The sequence below is a fragment of the Alligator mississippiensis genome, chromosome 3 (assembly GCF_030867095.1).
Source record: "Alligator mississippiensis isolate rAllMis1 chromosome 3, rAllMis1, whole genome shotgun sequence".
In the NCBI taxonomy this organism is placed as follows: Eukaryota; Metazoa; Chordata; order Crocodylia; family Alligatoridae; genus Alligator; species Alligator mississippiensis.
Window position 1 is genome coordinate 261073681 of NC_081826.1, and position 22589 is coordinate 261096269.

The following is a 22589-nucleotide window of genomic DNA, read 5'->3' on the forward strand; positions in this document are numbered from 1 at the left end:
GTGAGGTATTTTATTTAAAGAGATAAAGCTATCCATCCCACTAAACAGTAGAGAATTCTATCCATAGGTTCCAGCTTCAAAGCTTCTTGTAAATGAATGGTTCTTGATAGCTACAAAGGCATAAAATACGAATTATTTCGCAATACGTAGCTTACTTTACCATACACTAAGAAGAAATTAATGGCTTGCTATTGTATATCACTTAATAACATTTATATTGTATCCACATCTAAAATTGACAACCAGATTTGGCCCTATTGTGCTAGGATCTGTCCAGTTAGATAATAAAAGACAGTTCCTGCTCCCAAAAGCTTAACCAGACCCAAAGGTACTCAGGAGACTAATTTCTGCTTTGTGACACTGGTATAAACTCTGAGTAAGACAGTGACCTTTTTCTAGCTATACGCTGCAAATAGGAGCAGAATTTGGTAGGGGGTGTAATTGTGTACGTTAACGTCTAGTTGACAAAGCTGGGAGAGAGATGGATAAAATTGCATAACACTCCATTATAAGACCCTCTTTTCAGTCACTTAGATATCCCTGCCAAACATTAACTATTTGGGCTGAAATTTTCCACATTAAGTATCTGCCTCAGACTAAAGAATTTTTTTGAATAATTCTGAAAAACTGTTCAGCTGTTTCTGAGAATCTGACCAGGGAATAATGCATTATTATTGTAATAATTCTTTTATGCAAGGACTTAATTTTAGCAAAATGTCACTTTGAATCAGAAAGGTGCTTTTTCCTGTCCCTGTGAAACTTGATTCAGATTTGGATGAGGCTTCCGTTTTTGTATATGTGTACATAATATTATAAGTAGTTTAAACAAAAAGCTGTCACACAGAGTTTACAAGTAAAATAAAAAGACAGAACAAATGGCAATGTGCATTTTTATCATTACATTTATAACGGCTTAAAAATGCTGACTTTTCATTAGCCATCAATGTGGACTTGTTTTAGCTAGGTTACCAAAGGACTCAGTGTTCTTCCAATTTAAAATATTTACACATAAAGACAAAACTTACAGCCAGGACCTAAGAGAGAAGGGAATGAGGATACAGTTTTGCTGGTTCAAAATGAAGATAATTTTATTTTTTAATAGGTAGTAAAATATTAATTGTAAGAATGTGTGTAAATAATGTAGAAGTATCATATCTAGAAGATTATTTCAAAACATTTTATTTCAGCATAAAATTCAAATAATATTTCTTTATTTCCTGTTTCCAATGGGAGGTGTTGGGGAGAATCTTTCTGTTAGGATGTGCTGGGCTCCCAAATTTCTCTCAGGCCTTGCTTACATCTGAAATAGCTGATAAATAGGCAATAGGCAGTAGGGAATAGTCAACAGAGGACAAGATCATTTTTTAAATTATTATTTTCAGACACATAGCTCAACAAAGTTTGGGATATTTTTATAGAGAGAGTTGTATCTTACCTACTGATAAAAACTGCTTTACAATTATGCCCCTCACAATATCTTGCTCAGAAAAATGTCCTGGACATTATTGCATTCATAAGTCTTTCTAATTATTCTTTCCTTTCCTTAAATCAATAGCACATTATGCTGCTGATAAGTCAATATCTTTACAAAAAAATTTCCATACTTAAAAGTAGAGTGAAAAATACATACCGATTTTAACTGTAAAACTTCAGTTGATGATTTCATAATGTTGTTATGATATAAAGCTCTTTATCCAATAATAGTTTCAATGAGAAGCTCAGAATAATGCTTCAGCTGAAATGGGCAGAATCCCTATTTCACTTTCCACCCATAAACAGCACTTACTAAGCTGTGTAACTGTCATTTGTTGGCACTTAAGCACAGTTTGCAGTCTTATTCTCAAAGCATCCACACAGCTACTGAACGTGGTCAGTAGGCTGCACTCTGGGCAAGTTTGTGTGTGTCTCTGCATGCATGTGCCCAGGTGTAAATCACAAAATTGTTGCTAGGAAGAAATCAGGCCCCTTCATATCTTTTAGCTCAGTACCCTAGTGCTAAGGATGCTCACCCAGCTAGTGGGAGACCCCGGTTCTATATTCCTTTCACCCCAGATAAGGTTTGAACCTACATTGCCTTGTCCCAATACATTTTCTATCAACTAGGTTGCAGATTAGACACTATCACATCTGCTTCCAGCCCTGCTCTTGAAGCTGACCCATTGCACCTTGCATATAGTATCCATTGGATAAAAAGGACTAAGAGCAGTAGGGAAGTCTCTGTCCTATTGGGAGTAAGGTTTTAGGCTGAAAGCTAAGGCCCCTTTACACTCTCTAACTCTCTCTTTCTTTTGGGCCTATATATCTTCTTCTCTTGGCTGCACAGGAGGCCAGCTTCAAGAAGGTGGCTGGGGAGGATCCCTCCGAACACCTGATGGTTAGAGTACTGAGTTAAGAAGTAGGAGATGTAATTTCAAACCCCTTCTAGGCATAGGACAGTCCAGGATTTTGAAAAGTGGGATTTGAGATTAGTGGCTGGCACTGCAAGGGTAGCTGTACCCTCACTTCCAACTTCTTTCTCTCCCCAGCATGGGCAGATTGCACTGCAAAGCAACAGATGGGGACTTTTTTAAGCCCCCAAGTTGGGTAAGGATCCCTACCTCAACTCTTGACACCCCTTTCCTTTCCCTCCATGCTCAGGGGCATGTCCTCCCCTCCCATTCCCTTTCCCCCTATCTGCTGCTGCTGCTGTCCTTCTTGACATGGGGGTCAGGGGTATTTTTGAGAATTGCTTCTGTTCTGCTCCAGCCAGGCTGGACAGGAAGCCAGGTTCAGCCAGAGACAGTGATGGTTTTCCCATGCCTGCAAGATTCCCTTCCCTGAGCCTAGTCCTGGGCTGGTAAGGGAGACTGGTCCTGGACGGGGGAGGAGGGAGGAGATTGGACAGTGGGGAGGAACTCATCATCTGCTACTGCCTCTATCCCTGGCTGATCCCAGCTCTTCTTGCAGCCCAGATGGAGTAGGGCAGGAGTGGCTCAGGAGCTCTTCCCACATCTGGCTTATCTGGGCTAGGGACAGACATTACACATAAACCAGTTTAAGTGATCAGAAACTGGTTTAAACCTGTAACAGAATGGATGTTCAGTGCACATAAACCAATTTGAAAATGGCTGATTTATGCAATGTCTGTTTCATACCCCTTGCTGGTTTAAGTTAAACCAGACTCCCCCAGCATCCCGGCATACTCGTTGGGCTGGGCAGCTCACTGCTCCACAGCAGAGCTGGCCCACCCCCTCTGCTCCCTGGCTGCAGCTCAGCACAGACTACAGGTGTCTGCCTGGCTTCCCCCTGCTCCCCGCCTGCCCTCCCCACTCCCTGCTAAACAGGGATTCCCCATCCCCTCTGCCTTACACAGACACCTCTCAGCATTAGCTAGCAGACCACATGCTGGCTATGGTCCCTGCTGTGGTAGACAGGACAAAGGCAGAATCAACAGGTAACTGGTAATATCGCTCTGTTGTTTTCTTAATGGGGTGATACACACTGAGTTAGGAGTGATAAATACTGTGTTGTCAATTCTCTGCAACAGGGATCTGTCTTAAATAAAGCCAGGGCTAATTTAAATTAACAGGTCTTCACGTGCAAAAGTAAATTGGATATATTCCTAATCAGAACGTCCTGCCGGGGCCTGGCCATGATGCCTTAGCTCAGCACTGTAGAAGGGAAGTGAGGGCTGCTCTAGTACCTCCCAGTTTCTAGCCTGAACCACTGCAGGCATGTGCCTACATTTTTGGGATGTCTGTTCAGTTACAAACTGATTTAGCCTAGCCAGGTTAAACTAACCTGCAAAGATTGTATCAATTCAGACTCAGGCTTTTTGAATGTCTGTCCCTAGCCCTGGAGACAATGGCAGCAGTAGGTGGTAGAGGGGAGAATTAGAAGAGAAGGTACTTGCTGTTGAGCATGGAAGAAAAGGGACACTAGACTTCTTACTAGTCTTCTTCTGATTTGGGGACTTAAAAAAGTCCTTTGATGTTGCTCCCACAGTGTGGTCAGAAAGGGGAGGGGGTGCAACTGCACCACTGCATCCCCTCTGGATTCACCCCTGCTTCTAGCTGAAGAAGATTTAGAACCTTTATCTCCTACTTCTTGGGTGAAGGCCCTAACCATTAGGCATTTATTTAATGTGGGGAATCCCCCTCTAACACCTGTGAGTCATAGGTTTTTCCCAGCTATAGTTTCAGAACTTATGCTCACCGAGTTTCAGGACTTACAATCTTCTAGTTATGTGTGTATAGATCTGCATACCTGGTCAGCAAAAGTATAGTTTACTGAGCTTGCTTATCCACCCTGCACATGGAGTAGGATTGCAAACAGTGTAAGTGCCAAAAATGGCAAGTGTCATTTGCCAGTAGTAAATGTCATTTGAGGTTGGAAAGTGAAATAGGATTCTGCCGCTACTGTACACAAAGAAGTTTCAGTTGAAGCATTCTCCTGAGCTTCTCATTGAAATTATTATCGGACATAAAGCTTTGTATAATAACATTATGGAATCACCAATTGCAGTTCTGTAGTTAAACTGAGACAAGTTTTTATTCAATTTCTTTTAAGTATATAAGGCTTGTTTAAAAAAATTACAAATAGAAATCTGCTAATTAACTTTAAGTTTAGGAATTAAAACTAATTTAATAGCGGTTTTAAATTTAGCACATGATATCCCACTTCATTTTATCCTGATTTTCATTACTGGCAGAAATGGATTTCCATGTAGTTAACCCTCACTAAAATCTTATGCATAGATTATATTTTAAGTATTTTTAATTTATAATAGGAGCACAGGAACTTAGGACTGGAAGGGGACTCTTGGGCCATCTAGTCCGATCTCCTTTATTCTCAGTTATCGATCCAGAGTCCTATAAAATGTTCACTCTAGTTTTGTCACACACACACACAGCCACAAAAGTACTCTAGGGGCCCTGCTACACTTTCAAAATAAAGCTGGCTAGAAACTAGCCATAGAGTTGTTACACATTTTCAAGCACTAACTTTATAGCTGGGTGGCTCTCTTTTAACTGGCTAGTCATTTTTATCATGTGATAATTACTTTGCACATGTGGCTGGTCTAAATTTATTATGCAGTTAACCAGTCAATTGCATAATATATATAGCACGTTGCAGGAGCCTATAGTAACAAAAGCAAAAACATTGCACAGTGTGTCACAGGCAAAAAGCGAGGTGAATAAGTTGCTGTCAGTAGCCTGCCACTGCGATGGCAGACAAGGTATTACTATAATTAAGATAATTAATGCTGAGATGATTCTAAAAAGTGGACCATATCTTATTCTGTAAAGCATAGAAAAAAATCTCCACAGTTCTTGCTTGACTAAGTGGAAATAGTTTTTTTTTCCAATTGCAAATCTTGTGAATAATTTTTCCCTGAGTAGAAATATAAGTGCAGCCAGGTACTCATGTTTCAAAGTGCAGAAAGAAGTAGCAGCATCCCCAGTCAAAACTCCCACCTCTAATTGTGACAAACAGCCAATGTTTCAGAAGAAGGTGAACCATCACACAGCATTCAATAAAGCATTCATGAGAGGAAAATTCCCTCTTGGTCCCTACAGACAGCCAGTAGACTAACTGAATTAGCAGATACCTCCTATATGAAAATCTTAATTTGGCAATTACGAATTCTAATTAACATCTTAATATGAAATTTTCAAATGCTTTAATCTATATATCACATTAATTACTGATATTTTTCATACTGAAATGGTACTCCTTCAGCAGGGATGGAAGATTAATGATTTAATACCGGATTTCTATGAGGAATTGTCATATCTTGTTGTTCTCACTGGCATGTCTACATCATTAAGAGAGAGTAAATTTATTGTTGTGTGCCTAATGTGCAACCTGTTCATCTGTTATGGGCATAGCATGCTTCACTGTGGTGATCTCTATTGTGATCCTTTGACAATATAGAGATAACCACTGGGAATATTGGCCGCTGACTGTTTTTTGCAAACGCCCCACATTTATCATTTACCTGCTCCACAGGTAACAATATTATTTGTCTGTTCCTGAGAGCAGGTGGGGCCACCTTCCTCAGTGATGGAGAGATGATGACCATTTTGAAAGAGAATATTTTTGTGAGTTTTCCTGAAAGAGATGTTCAGTAACTCCAGCCTCTGCTAAAGGATAAATATTCAGTTTAAAAAATAGAACAGCAAAAATGAGCAATAACCCTAAATATTTCTTTTCAAAAGTTGTCAGTTTTACTCTGTATAAGAGAGAGCTCATTTGAGGCATGTGGGAGAAAGAAATCAAATTTAGAGAATGAGAGAGTACAAAACTAAGGTGTATATGCTGGTTTCTTTACAGTCCTCTGGAAAGAGAAAAGCAGGTCCAACCCAATTTAGCCAGCCAGTATGCTCTAGCTGATTTCTGGTGCTCCAGTGTGATGTAAAATAGCTGGGACATATTGGTGAATCTTGCCATAAAAGTTAAACTTAAGTAAGATTTCATATTACTAGAGATATCACTTGGGAATGTTTTCTTTGAATTTCTTGTTTAGCGTTCATATGTAGATTTATGTAGATTTCTAAATTTAAAAAACAATGAAATTTGCAGACAAAAATATATTAAAATGGAGTTGTTTCAAATTACATATCAGTAATTTCATGTTGTGCAATAAAGATCTATGAGAATAAATGACAGAGTATTTTTTTTATTGACAAGAATATGAAATGTTAATGTTCCTTCATTACAGCACTGTTTATACCAGAACATACTTGATGATATAGAATAGAGTGTTCAAGAACATAATTCTCTATTTAAAAAACCTAAAGCACCGTAAGTTTACTATGGCTGCATCATGTAATTCTTATTCACATAGAATTCCTAATGAAAAGTGGTATTTGCTTGAATAAGGTTGAAGGTTAAGTTCTTATCTCAGTGGGAGTGTCTACACATTCATTAATGCAGTTTTGCTACTATGCATTAAATTTAGTAACTCTACTAAATGTGCATTAAGCTGCCCTAATGCAGTGTAGCAAATGCACATACTTTTTTAGTGACACTTAATGCGCAGTAGCCTATCTTTACTGTAAATTAGCATATTAGCATAGTTTTTGTTGTGATGCTTTAATGTGCGGTAAAATAGGCTACTACACATTAAAGCGCACGTGCAGATATGCCCAGTTATACCTAGGTAAATTCAGTGCAACTCAGTTTAGTTTCAGTAGAGTTATTTGAATTTTCAGCCATGTAACAGAAATCAGAATTTTGTTGTAAGGAACGATAATAGGAGTTGGCTCTGTATGATGTAAATAAGATTTGTCAAACTGGACTTACAAAATAATTTATTTTAATGTCTGTTCTTTTTACAATGGATTCATGGCTTTATGCTTAAATTAGTCCAGCTATTATCTGAGCAGTATTTCAATACGCATGTTCATTTGGTTTTGGAACATATCACAAGTATGTGTGTATAATGGTTTTCTATACCCCTCTGATCTTTTGGCATAATTTTTAGTGTAGATGAAATACAGCAACAAATTCCTCTTCCATTGTAACTTCACCCAGACTTACTTTTTAAAATAAGAAGAAATTACCATAATAAAAATTCCATAGTGGGGAATTTTCCATGTTGCATTATTGAGCTATTAGTTGAATTATAGGTGGGGTTTTTTATTTAAAAGATCTTAAAAATGGATCTTAATGTCTAAAAGAATTTGAGTTTTAGTCCTTTTAATGATACACACCAAGTAGGGTTGTGACTTAAGAAGAAAAAAAGAAGAAAGAAGAAATTTATCTTAAACTGTTCATGTGTTTTAGTCATCTATAATTCAGGGCTTAACTAAATATAATTAACAGATCATACATACTTTCACTAATGCCTAAACATGGCTAGAAAAAGTAAAATATCAGTCAGTTATCTATACAGAGAATGCTAATGCCTATGATTGGTCATTGCCTGACCCTTATATTTTTCTGTCCTGATAACTCTATCAGCCTGAAAGCTAATTCTGTGTTTTCTGTGAAATCTTTCAGTGGTGTTATCAGGGAGAGTGCGTACCTTTTGGCACTTGGCCCCAGAGCATAGATGGGGGTTGGGGTCCGTGGTCAATATGGGGAGAGTGCAGCAGGACCTGCGGGGGAGGAGTCTCCTCATCCATAAGACACTGTGACAGTCCAGCGTAAGTAGCTAAAGTAAGCCGAAGCCAACAAAAAGATATATTTGGAAATTATTCAAAACTGTGGTTTCACGTGTTATCTGTAAAAACGTTTCACTGGTGTGCCAACACTTGTCTTCAAAATAGCAGACAGGAACAGCTATGCAGGAGAAGCTTGCTAGACATACTTTCACATTTTTAAATGTATGCATTATGCATGTACTGTAAAGCCAGTCACTCTCTAAATTTCTTAGTAACTGACAAGCTTTCCTTCTCAAATTTCCTGTTTATGCAAAAGTTCTTTATTATGTCTTAGATATGCTTCTATATTTTTAGATGTGATTGTCTCAAATATTTGCCTAAATATAAAATAACTATTACTAATTAATATTAAAAATAACAGAATATTTAAAACTTTTGGAATACAGTGATTTTCATATATATCACAATGACTAATAATACCATAAATACAGTAAATTTTCCTTTTGTCACATCCAACAGCAATTACTTTTTCTGAGCTGCTTCTATCCACTGAATCCTCAAATGGTTTAACTACTCCTTTCCCCACCATTACTATCACTTGGCCAACCTGCTCCTCTCCTTTAGGTTGATTTCTTCCCTGCTGCTCCTGTTGTTTGCTGGTTTGTCTGCTTTATCCAGTCCTGTTGCTTCTATCATCCCCATCTGCTTCTCTGTCTTAATTAATGTTTCAGAGGAGGTTTATCAGGTGGCTGCTCTTCTTTATGTTGTCACTGATTCTCATTTTAAGCCTAAAATGCCTCTTTATCCCTGTTGTTGCTCTTTGCTGAAGGGACCTCAGCTTTTTCTACCACTGTTTGCTTTGTAGGTTCCTCATTCCAGCTATAGTTCCCATGCAGCTGGAACATTTTTACCCTTATTTTTGTTCAAGTCATGCCTAATGGTATCCATTTCAATCCCCACCATTATTTCCTGTGTACCTAGGATCAGTCTTCTTTAAAACAGTAGGTTCTTTTGCTCCTTCCCTCACAATGTTTCCCTAGTTTTGGTCACTCCTTCCTTCTCTACTGCTCTCTTTAGATTTGGGACTTCTGCCTGTTATGTTGGTCTTTTGTATGTCAGGCTGCATTCACCTCATCATTGCACTATGTAGATCAAACTGCTTCTGCCCAGTCACCATAGTATATGGCCCAAAGCATCATGATATATTGCTTATGACATTGTGACTGTGCAAGATGAGATGTTCACGCCCTCAGCACTAGAAATATCTGCCAAACACATGCTAAACATTCTTAAATTTAAAAGTGCTATTTGCATAAATATAAAAAAAACAGTTTATACTATTATGAAAACATCATAACTAAAACAAATGCATCTTTCAGCATCAATAAAAATAACTTTTAAAGTAGTTGTAAATTATGTTCTTTTGATTGGATCCTGCTTCCAGTGAAGGCAGTGGTAAAATGGAAAAATAATTCATTTGTCATTGTAATGCACAGTATCTAAATGTTCCTACTGTTAACATTTCAAAGCTTAGCAAATGAATAAAAATACTACCGTATTTACTTGAATATAACACAAGGTCTCCCCCACAATCAACATGGGTGGGGGGAAAAAGCCCCTCATCTTGCATTCACATATAAGGAAATCGGGCTAAATATATTACCTATTATTAAACTGCTGCCAAAAGCAAATGGAAACCAAATATAAGGTTGATTAAATGCAGCCAATGCTAAGCACAACTATAAAATGCATGTTCCGATATGGGGCAAACATACTGATGGGAACCTACTATAAGGTTCGGTTAGGTTAGTGTAACCCATCTGACTAACATATACGGTAGTCCCCAATGAGCACAGTCTCCCTCAGCACTGATTCTTTGTCAAGTCATAGTGAGCCACTTCATTGAATACATTTCAATTTCCTCTTCATTCTGACAGCTGAGCTGCACCTTTCTTTCCCATTTCCAGTGAGGCCAGTTTTTAATCAGCCTTAAATGTCTAGCAAACATCACCAAACAGGGCCCCAAACAACTTACCTAGAATCCCTCTTTTACCCCCTATCTCAGCCTGTTGCATATGATAAAAGTGTGGCCTTGCCCTCCATGACATGGAGACAGACCTCATCTGCATATACATTTTTGGAGAATCCCAGGACTCATGATAAGAATACCTATTTCCAGTCATGAGTGGGGAGCTGTTTAGCATATGGAACCTTTGTTGGGGGTATTTGGAGTATAAATACATAGGGCACCTATACACATGCCTGATGCCTGCTCTGACACGTGCTAATTACATGTGCCCAACACATTGGGGCAGACTTGATTAATTGAGTTTTCTGGGGTGTGCTAATTAGCACATTCCACAAGCCTCAGTGTCACATGTATTCACTGTTCCTGTGCTTTAGAATGGCAGTGGGGGCTCTTTAAAGCTCGTTGAACAAGCTTTAGTTAAAGCACACCCACCGTCATTTTGAAGTATGGGGCACTGAATACATGAGATGCTGTAGGTGCTTTAATTAGAGTGGCTCATGAAAGCCACTTTAATTAAAGCACCCCCTTTCTCCCTCCCCTTGAGCATGTGTAAAGATGCCCATATTGAGTAGAGCTGAGCTGTGGGATCACCATGTCTTGAAACATTACTGTATCTGCTGGGGCCCAGCCCAATGAATTTAATGGTAAATCATGAGCCTTTTGAACTAATACCTTGCATAATTTGTACTATATACAAGTACATACAAAAGTATTGCTTAAAATTGTGTTTATTGAGTACCTGTGCTAAAACTTGCAATAGTTTCAAAAAAAGTAAAATGCATCCATTTTGAATGAAGTAGGTCTGTAAGTATCTGTAGTAACTTCCATATATGCAAGTTACTACAGGTATGTTTATTTCTATGTCAGTATTTTCAAATTTGCTTGTCACTTCCATGTGCTCAGTAACGAGCAGGGTCTGACACTAAGGAAGTGGGGAAGGAGCTGCAGGGGAATGAAGTTGGTGGGAGCAGAGCCCAAGGAGACTGCCTAACCCCACCCCCAGATTTATTTTTTCTGCTGTACCAGTGGGAGGGGGACAAATTCAAGGCAAACCTCCAATTAAATTCAATACCTGGAAAAGGTAACAAATTTCTAAATTTCTACATATAAAAGCTAATTATTGTGAGGTTGTTTTATAATCCGTGTCATTTTATATTCTGGTAAATACGGTATTTCCATTCTATTATGATAAAATTTAAATCTCCTCAAGTGATATGACTGTTATTTTACAATGATGTCATCTGATTAAGTAAATTATAAACTAGCCAAAGTAGGAAAATCTGTATTTTGTATTTTTTCTAATTATTTGTAGCTACCTTGATATCCTTTGAAATAAAACGGAACACTGAAATTCTATTTTTACCTACTTTCAATTTGTATGTTACCTGTTAATGCTTTGGTTCCTGATTCAACTCCCACTGAAGTCAATGGTAGTCTTCCTTGATGAAAGAAGCCCTTGATGTAACTGGGCACTCTATGGGTCAATTTTTGTTCAGTCATATTATTATAAATCTGGAATACACGTGTGGCTTCATTATAATTATTTATTATTACAAACTTAGCACTGTCTAATTTAGAACAGAATCACATTTTCAGTTGATAAAGAATGAAGCTTTTGCAACGTACTTCAATATTGTAACAGACAATTTCTATATAGTCTTGTTATATTCACAAATGTAATCAGTAAAATAAAATATAATATAGGCTGTTTTATATTATTTTTCTAATTTTAAAGGCCAGTAAATCAATCATTCAAAGGTATGTCATTTAACTGCAGTTTTTTGTACATACTTTAATTTGTAATTCTTTGGATTTATGCAAATATTACATACAATTAGGAGTTTGAAGTGTTTGGCATTAACCTACCTCTATTCCTATTGAGGAAAATGATAAAATTCTTATTCATTCTGATGGGAAAAGAGTTAAACCTGCTTAGATCACTTTTGAAAATCCCACCCTAGAATTTTATATGCTTATTTATTTATATCTTATACATATATATGTATATACAGCATAAAAATCATATATATATTTATGCAACATGTAAATGAATGTGTTTTCAGACCTTCAGGTGGAGGAAAATACTGTCTTGGAGAAAGGAAACGTTATCGCTCCTGTAATACAGATGTGAGTAAAACTTCATCCCAGTATAAAAGTTAATCAGCTTCTTTTATCTCTAGGAGTCAATGGACAAAACTTATCCTGGTTCAACTTCATTTACTACATTGGAATGATGGAGGTAGCAAATGTTGTACTTCATGGCTCTGTAGCACAGGGAGGTTTGCTTAATATGTAGGTTCTATACATGTTCTGTCACTTGTAAATGCCCATGTCTATATCTGTCATTCAAATAGAGGTGAGCACAGTTTAAGCTTGCAAGTTGGCTATGCTGTATGGGTATGTAGCAAGGCTAAGCTACAACCCACCCTTTCTTTCAGTTTCCTCTCCCCAAGAACACAGCACTTTGCTTGGTGGGTGTAACATAGTAAGAAAACTCAAGTACAGATACTAGTAGCATACCCAGAGTTCTTTACACCTATATCTTTTTGCTATTTAACAATACCACACATCTAGTTCATACTAAAAATACACAGAACCACAGGGTCCAAAACCCACTAACATAAAATGAACTAAAGGTATTTACAGCAGGCAAAACAATAGTTACATGTAATCAAGATAAAAGCTTTTAGCCAATACAGAGCAAAAAGTCATAAAGAACCATTTACTGCCTAAAAGACTGTAACAACCTCTTCTTTGTGGCCTTGTAATTTAAAAACTATATAAAAACATGCCTAGGAAGTGTCAGTGTATATGTGGTGATTGAGTAGCAACTGTGGCATAACTCATATAGAATCATAGAAAATTAGGGTTGGAAGGGACCTCAGGAGATCATTTAGTCCAACTCCCTGCTCAAAATAGGACCACTCTTAACTGTATTACCCCAGTCAAGGCTTTGTGTACCCAGGTCTTAAAAACCTCCAAGGATGGCAATTCAACAATCTCTCTAAGTAACCTGTTCCAATGCTTTACTACCCTCCTAGCAAGAAAGTTTTTCCTTTTATGTAACCTAAACTTCCCTTGCTGGAACTTGAGACCATTGCTTTTTGTTTTGTCATCTGTGACCACAGAGAACTATCTAGCTCCATCCACTTTGTAATCATCCCTCAGGTTGTTGAAGGCTACTATAAAATTCCCACTCAGTCTTCTCTTCTTTTAGACTAAATAAGCCTAGTTCCCTCAGCCTCTCTTCTTAAGCCATGCTCCCTAGTCCTCTTACCATTTTCATTGCCCTCTGCTGGACTCTTTCCAATTTGTCTACATCCTTTCTGCAGTGGGGGGCCCGAAAGTGGACACAGTACTCCAGATGTGGCCTAACCAGTGCTGAATAGAGGTGAAGAATCACTTCCCTCAATCTGTTGGCAACACTTCTACTAATGCAGCCCAGTTTGCCGTTAGCCTTCTTCACAACAAGGGCACGCGGTTGGCTCATACTCAGCTTCTTATCCACTGTAACTCCTAGGTACTTTTCTGCAGTTACTCCTTAGCCAGTCAGTCCCCAGCCTGTACTGGTATATGGGATTATTCCATCCTACGTGTAGGAGTTTGTATTTATCCTTACTGAACTTCATGAGATTTATTTTGGTCCAAACCTCCAATTTTTTCAAGGTCTCTTTGAATCCTAGCCCTACCCTCCAGATAGTGTATCTGCCCTATCTGTTAAGAATACATCATCCTTTTCCTCCAAGTTCAGCAAGCTTCAACATTTCAGAAAATTATCAAATATCTTTTGAATCAACTCCCCAACAGTATAAACAATTGTCCCACAATCAAGAGCAGAACATCTACAGTTAACTTAACCCCTTTTCTGCCCTTTCAGCTAAGAGGAAAAGAAAACTTGTCACAAAATATACCTACCATAGTCAGTTCCTAGAAAGGTTCCAACTTGACACAGGTCTGTAACATTTGCACTGCAATGCAATGTAAGCAATCAGAGGAAGGCTTGCCTGGCTCAACTTACTATGGGTATAAGCCAAGGGATGAGTATATATTGCTGCCTATACATATCCAAAGACTTGACTTGAACAGTCTTAAGTGCTTAGCCAAGTAAATCTCTGAGTACTTTTTAGTAACAAAGGTTGATTTTGTGTAAGTGTTCTTTGACTTCTTTGACTTAGCCTCATCAGTCAATTAAAAAAATCTGTATTGGCCTATTTTCTGTATTTTATAGTTTATATTTTTTTACCTGAAACTTAAGATTATTCATAATCATTTTGTAGATCACTTTGGCCTTTTACTTGGAAACTACCTTCATATGCATTGATGATTTTTGTTTATATAATTATTAAGAAAAATCAATAAGGCATCAAGTGGAATTATAACAGGGATAAACCGACACAAGATAACAGAACACACTGGGAAGCATTAATAGTCAGAAGTATAGAAGTTTCAAGTTACCACCCTATTGCACAATTTCACTATTTTTAGTGCTACTCTCTAAATCTTCCCAGGGTTACTGCTTTATTGCAAACATATGTAAGCAGACCTAGTAAAAAAAAAATCCAGCTACTCTTTTGAATGAAAACATTTACATTTAAAATGTTCATATATACATTTTATGAAATAATAATTTCAGTAAGCAAAATAAAACCTTTTTGTCACCTATTTGCTTCTCTTCCCCTTTACCCTAATTTCATTTTTTTTGTTTTAGTATTTTCTATTTTACTTTTTGACCAATTATGCTTGATTTAGGAATGAACAAATTTAGGGTAAATCAGGGGTGCACTGAGATCTAGGTGGGAATGAGTAAGATGGCCATGTATTCATTTGAATAAATTTATTTCCCAAGGCCATTTATTCATTTGAGCATAATATGGGCAACTGTTTTCTTTTCTTATTTTCCCCTTCAAAAATATATTCTTTCTTTGTTCCCCTAAACTTTGCAGTAGATGTAGAGGCCATCCAATTCCCTTAAACATTTAGAATGTGGCCTCAGTGATGCAGGAAATTCTAAATGGAACCTCTATATTATGCCTAAACTGAGAAATAGCAAAGTTAGTAGCTACAGAGAATCACCCGTTTTAGGAAGGACAATAGTTTTTGTCCCGAAGACTTGGGTTTCAGCAAAATTGGTAAGTTCTAATGTGCAAGATTGAAACTGGATATGTAAAAGTAATTGCCACTTGTTAGTCACAGGTAGAGAACTACATAAAGATAAAGAAATAATCCTGAGGTTATAGAGAATTTAGTAAGTTGGACGCTAGCCAAAGGAGATGATGCTCTCTCCCATAGGTGGTTAGAGTTGGCATGGTGACAGCAGCTGGGGGATGAAGGCATAAACTTCTTTGGTACGCCAAGTACCAAGTATGCAACATGCATATTTTAGATTTATGGCATCATAAGCTATATACCATATTTTCTTATATACAACATACCCCTAAATAAGATATGTTCCTTGTTTTTGAAAGGCAGAAGATCATTTCTTGCTTCTACAGCAAGAGCTTCTGCCAGGTGGAAGGAGAAAGTGTCCATAGCCATCAGCTACAGCGTCCCACATGCAGCACTGCAATGTTATTGCTATGACTATATTTCCTTAATTATAATGAATACCTTGATTTCTAGCAGGTACATGTTGTGTACAAGAAAATATGGTACAACTTTTATATTGAGGTATACTGGCCTTTTTGGTAAAAATTCTTGCCAGTTATACCAAATATATATAGTTCTTAATTTCTTACATTTAAAAAATCCATTTTTAAAAATATCACGAGTAAACCTCTTATTTTTAGTCCCCAGTAGGCCTCTTACTTCAAAAACTTACCCCATACTGTATAGAGGCATTTAAGATTTTTAGTAACATGATTTTCAATATCTGTGTGTGTATGTGTGTGTGTGTGTGTGTGTATATATACTGTGTGTATAAATATTGAAAATATGTATATTGTTTATCAGTGTGTGTGTGTGTGTGTGTGTGTGTGTGTGTGTATGGGCTCCACAATTTAAAAAGGATGTGGAAAAGCTTGAGAGAATCCAGAGGAGAGCCACTTGTATGATCAGAGGGCAGGAGAACAGGCCCTATAATGAAAGGCTGAGAGCCATGGGACTCTTCAGCCTGGAAAAGGGCAGGATCAGGGGGGACCTGGTGGCTGCCTGTAAGTATATAATGGGTGTGCATTAGGATCTGGGGGAATGCCTGTTCACCAGAGAGTCCCAAGGGACGACAAAGTCAAACAGTCACAAACTCCCCCAAGTCCATTTCAGGCTACACATAAGGAAAAACTTCTTTACTGTCCGAGCCCCCAAAGCCTGAAATAGACTCCCTCCAGAGGTGGTGCAAGCATCTACTCTGGACTCCTTTAAGAAATATTTGGATGTTTATCTCATTGGGATCCTTTGACCCTAGCTGACTTCCTGCCCCTGGGTCAGGGGGTTGGACTCGATCTTCCGAGGTCCCTTCCAGCCCTAATGTTTATGAAATCTATGAAATACATATATATAGAAAACCTTATTAATAAAGAGAACATCTAAAGTGCCTGTATATAGTATTGGGTAATTTTTTGAAGTAAGAGGCCTACTGGGGACTAAAAATGAGATTTACTCATGATATTTTAAAAAAATTGATTTTTTTTAATATAAGAAAAGAAGAAATCAGTATGTGACCACCTCAAATTTTGGAAGACAGGAGTTTTTCAATTTATTAATTTGCAATTATTTTCAAAGATTTGAGGTAGGAAATGGTATGCAGGTTTGACAGATATGCAAATGTAAACTATAGCGTATAGGGATAGAGTTGTAGTAGGCCAGTACTTGAGCAAGATCAGTTCATAGATGAAAATGAGCTGCATGAAGCTGAACCTGAGTGAGAGAGAGAGAGATTATGTTGGTAGTCAGAGGAAAAAAAATTGTTGGTCCACAGTACAGTCTCCTCTAACTGAAAGTGAAATCTCACCATTGGTCAGCTCAGTCCTCTGTTTAGGAGTGTGCTTGGGTTTCTTAACTGATGCTACAGGGATTTATTTGGTAGCCATGTTGGTCTGAGACAAAAAGAAATGCAAAAAACTAGAACTCTTAGTTCAGAGATGATACCTGTTATTAGACCAACTAAGAAATCACAAAAAAATTATCTTTTTCTGCAAGCTTTTGGGCTTACATGCCCTTCATCAGGCTCTGGGAAAGTTAAAGACAGTAAAAAGTCCCCACAGGTAGGAAATAAACTTCATTTTTGCACAGAGAAAGCTGAAGATGGAAATTTGTCCATCTGGGTCCATGAGAGTGTCTTTGTGACGCAGGATTCTGTGGCAAGCAGGTTTATTTTCTATCTATGGGGACTTTTTACCTTCCTGAATTTTCCTGAGCCTGATGAAGGATGTGTGAGCCGGAAAGTTTGCAAAAAAATAATTTTTTTTTTGCAATTTCTTAGCTGGTCTAATAAAAGGTATCATCTCTGAACCAAGAGTTCTAGATTTTTGCATTTCTTAACTGATGCTAAGATCACATAACAGTAAATCTTTCTACCTACTTTGATTGGCCATGTGACTCTTTCCCATCTTGAAGGACAGTGACATGCCTGCAGTTATTCATGCTTTTCTTACCTCACAGTTGGACTACAGCTATGCCATCTTCAGCTCTTAGGCAACTCTAGCCAATACAGAATGCTGCAGTGGTTCTCTTCAGTAACATAAGCTTCTGTGAATGCATCCAATTGTCTTCTAAGTTCTACGCTGGCTTCCCATTAACTATCAAATCAAGTTCAGCGTCTTGTTCCTTATCTTCAGGTATTTCAGTGCGCATACGATATCTAAAAGTCACCTGAAGTTTTGGGATGAAACTGATCAACACCACTGCTCCTCTATCACAACAAAACTGTAGTTGGATCCAAAGATTTTTGATAGCTTGGAAAAAGAAATGGTACCAAGCATGCCACCACCCCTTCCTCCTCACTGCCAGACATGTTCCCTGCCATACAGGAGTTAATGAAAAGCTTGGCTAGACATTTAAGTAACTGATTTATATCATAGCTCCAAATAAAGGTTGTTTACAACACTCCATTGCAAATTTTCTATTGATTGACTGCAGAGGTGGCCAAACTTCCTAATCCTTCTAGCTACAAACCCAAATCCTGGTATGGCTGAGAGCTGTGGAACACAAAACTTTTAGGATAGGCATGTCCCAGAGTCAACTCTCAGATTGAACTGGTAGCATGTTATGCATATAATTATAGTAATGCATTTGTACGTTTTTCTTTTTAATATCTTTTTTTCATTGAATTGTGAGAAATACACAGTGTATAGAATAGTTTAGTATTCCCTTAACTTGTTTAATCTTTTTTGTTATGTGGTCTGTGTTTTAGAAGCCAGGAAACCTAACTAAAACTACAGTGTATGTATGTAAGAAGGCTTTGTACATTGTATATATAGGTTTTTGTATTTCTATAACAGTACTATTGTGTTTGACCCATAATAATTTAATATAAAAGCCCGTATCATCTCTACAATATCCAGGTACTTTCTTTTCTCGCTGCAGCTTTTCCACAGTTCATAATTCTACTTGATTATACTAATTCACCCTTTAAAAGAGATCTGAAAGAAATATTTGCAAATACTTCTAGTCAGTTTGGCAGGCAAGTAGTACAAGATAATTCACTGGATATTTTTAACCAATTGTGAGTTTTTCATGAGAATTAGGGGGATAATATACAAAAGATAAATCAGACTCCGTTGGGTGAATTTCTAACCTCAGGAGGCCCATTCTAGCCCTGCCTTTTCATGATCATAGAATGTTCTTTTATTGGTCTAGGACAGGGGTGCTCTAACCCTGGCTTGCAGACCAGATCCTGCCCATAGAGCCATGTCATCTGGCATGTAGGGATCCCCATAGGTCTGGAAATTTGCCAGTCAGGATGCAGTGGCTATTAACACTGCCACCACTACCGCATCACCAAATTTCTAAACCCTGCACAGCTGGGTTGGCCCTGGTCAGGCCTTTCCCACACAGTTGGATCAGGTCCCAGCTGTGATGTTCCCTTTTGGTTAGATCAGGCCCTAGCCAGGCCATTCCCATGCAGCTGGATTGGGCCCCAGCTGGGCCTCTACTGCATACCAGATCAGGCCTGTGGACCAGATCCAGCCTGCAGACCTACCTGGCACCACTCAAGCAGTCCATGGGTTCAAAAAGTTTGGGCACCACTGGTCTAGTATGACTGGCACTCATGAATTTCTGTTGCTCATTCTGTTGTGTGTGAGTCCTATTTAAATTACTCTGTGCAAGGAAACTGAACCCTGGGATTGGTTTCAAAAGTGTGTGTATGCAGGGAGAAAGCTGCTGCATCAATCTGTTTAGCAGCTGTTACATTATAGCAAATTTGATAAGTAGGAATCTATAGCTGTACAAGTGTAACAAAACCTTACAAGGGACACACACAAACCTCAGCTATTCCTGGGCATGCTCAGTCTGCACAGCTACATATGTATAGACTTCCAACCTGTGTATAAATGTCATTAGTGGCAATTTAGACAACCAAAAATGCTGTTTTGTACTCTCTGTGTTGAAGTTTTTTGTGTCCATACCTATCAAACTACCTGTCAGTAGTTTAAAAAGGTATTACTCAAAGTTTCTACTATTCATAAACAAAACCAAACCTCTGGTCTAACTTTTGTTTCAGGGCTCAGTTCATTTTCCTGCTCCTTGCTTTGACTGTATTTTCATTTTTTAACTTCACTCCTACCAGGCATATTTTTCATCCAAACTTTCAGATCATTGACTTTGTAATACTGAAAACATCTGCTGATGGAAACATTGAGCTTAACAGAAAAGAACATTAGCTAGTGAGTCCTGGAAATAAAAGGTAGTAGAATGAACAGAGTTATCAGAAACTTATTCCTTATCACCAAGCCACTATATAAGTGTAAAAAAATATAGATATTTATGCAAACCCTTGGACTTCTAGTGATTGGAAACCAGTCTGTACATGTAACAGAACAGAAGTTCAGCACATAAGACTGGTCTATAGTCAGAACAGAAGTTCAGCACACATAGACTGGTTTAAAAATGGTGGAACCCAGTCTAAGATTTGTACACCCGTCACCAAAGAACAACTGTGTGTTCTGTTCACTATCTAAACTATGCCTTTTACAGAAAACTGCGTAACTTAGATCGATTCCACCTTGGGCTTTTTTAACGTCTATACCTACCCACTATCTCACTGTTTTATGCACAGACATGCATGTAGAATGATCCCTATCTTCCAGTCTGTTATTTTTGATTTGCAGTTATGTAATGAGCTCTCTGTCGAATGGTGTCTGGGTTTCAACCACAATTTCTCTGGCTCTGCTTTTTGTCCTGTTCATTATGAACTCTGGTGTTTTCCTGGGAGAGACTCCTAATAAATTCATGTTGTTGTAGTCTGTCTGTCTTGATGATCTAGAATCACAGAACACTGGGTTTCTTTGAGACCACAGCTTTGTTGCTATGTCTACATTGGTCCGGTGATTTATTAACGGTGTTTCAAACTATTTATATTAGCCCCACATTTAAACATTTTGAAACCCACTTTCAGAGTCTGACTCAGTATTTTTTTATTACTTCAGCACAGTCTGCTCAGTGCCAGGCTTCAAACTTTAAGTTGATGCCTTTGGGGCCATTTCTGTCTCAAGATTTACAGTGCAGTACAACAGTTTAAAATTACCTTCTTGTTTTGCAATTTCACTTTAAGGATTTTGCCCTTTCTTTCAATAGAGATAAATGGAGAAGCCCCCAAAAAGGTAACAGAAAGATGCCTGTAATAGCTGAGCACAACTACTGCACCTTATGCTTAGTGTGCATGATGCAGATCTGTTTGTCACTTTGTACAGGTAAGCTTCAAGGAGGGCATCTAAAGTCTTACTAAATTCAGCCTAAAGTCACTCGGATTAATTTGAATGATTTATCTCCAGAGCAGGATTAGGTTCCTGAGATGAGTTCCTCCAGTTGGCTGTATTAACTGAGAATATGTGGCCATGTAGTGACAGACTCAGGTTTCTCTCAGAGCCTAGTGGATCTATCTAATCATTTGAATTGAAGCTGCCTGCACCATCATCAAAACCAAATTCAGACATACTTGCTATGTTAACAAAAAAAGTCAGTTTTACTATGGCTACACTCCTTTTTAGGAATCAAGCATTTGCAATATCAAGCATTTGCAGCAGTGCCAAAAACCAAAAATATAGAGGAAGCAGAGATCCATTACAGTACAACATAAGAGTTTGATGAAGCAGCTCTGTGTTGTATTGAAATCTTGAGATGTATCATTTTTCATCAAAGTGCAGTATTTGGCAAACAATGTGCAAAACTAAGTGGTGGTGTCTGATGACTGATTTGCTCCCCTTATTCAGGTTTATAATCAAGGTAATCTTGGAAATGACTATACCATCATTTATTCACAATGTACCTATACTGCTTTTGATGCAGTTCAGAACTGAAGGATTTCCATTTCACCCAGGCCAGCACCTGTTCATATCATTGTAGATTAAATGGCTTCACTACAAATTCAGTGCATCATGTGGCCAAGATCTTGTGGATGACAATGCAAAATCCTTCTTTGGCATCGACAACTCTCTTATTAATTATTTGCTTGTGCACGATTCTGCTGCTGATGGAGTAGACTCATATCCAAGGGCAAAAGGAAGTAAGTTTTGACTGTCATGGAGGATCTGACCTTTGCCCTGAGACCTCTGCTCAGTATTTCAGAACTAGCCTGGGGTGTTTCTTTATTTGGACTTTATTCAATTCTTACCTTCCTTGTCCTGTTTTTGACAGCTGATAAGAAATATATATTACCTGAGGATGCCCCTGGAAACATCTCCCATGCTCCTTGGGAACTCAGATAAACTAGAAAAAAGACCAGCCAAACTTATACTAACTGCATTCCAGAATTCTGCAATTCAGCAGTGCTTGCAGGCCACAGCTGCTATCTTGAAAGTTGTAGATTAGCAGAAAGGTCAGTTTCAGTTATTAAAGAAAGCTCATTCAGTGGCTAACTTCTTTCTTGGGTGTAGTTCAGGTGTGAGTGGACATTTGAAAATACTGATCAGAACTGAAATCAGATATGTGTACACCTTGGAAGTAGGAGGTATCATGGTGAGAATAGCTGCTTCAGGATAGTAATACGTATGCATGGCTGCAGATGTCTAGTTTCTATTTTGAAAGGTGAAATAAAAGCTTGAGGACCTACCACACACAAAGAAAAGCCTAATTGGTGACATTGGAACATTGAGCCTGGGGAACATTGTCTCACTCTAGGATTAGTGCCCTACTCTAACCTGTTCTACAGAAAGGGAAAAGAAAAACATCTTCCTGGAATCCAGCCTTCCCATGGATGAACAGCCATTTTCATGTTCGGCAGCCTCAGATCTTTTAAAATAAGATGGTTATAAGCTCTGTGTAATTGCCTAAATGCCACAGAGCAGATTTTCAATTAAAAAGAAAAAAACTATGTT

The 22589-nt window shown here is 38.1% G+C and overlaps 1 protein-coding gene across 2 annotated transcripts in view; it reads left to right on the forward strand.

Moving 5' to 3' along the window:
• The window catches only part of ADAMTS6 (ADAM metallopeptidase with thrombospondin type 1 motif 6), a 352249-nt gene that overhangs the window by 227834 nt on the left and 101826 nt on the right, over positions 1-22589 (forward strand). Inside the window, exons 13-14 of one of the 2 annotated variants that reach the window (XM_019496068.2) lie at positions 7987-8132; positions 12183-12246. The exons of the other annotated variant lie outside the window; for it this stretch is intronic. Coding sequence (XP_019351613.1) covers positions 7987-8132; positions 12183-12246 — 210 coding nt within the window. The remainder of the gene's footprint in view (positions 1-7986; positions 8133-12182; positions 12247-22589) is intronic. 2 annotated transcript variants of the gene reach the window in all.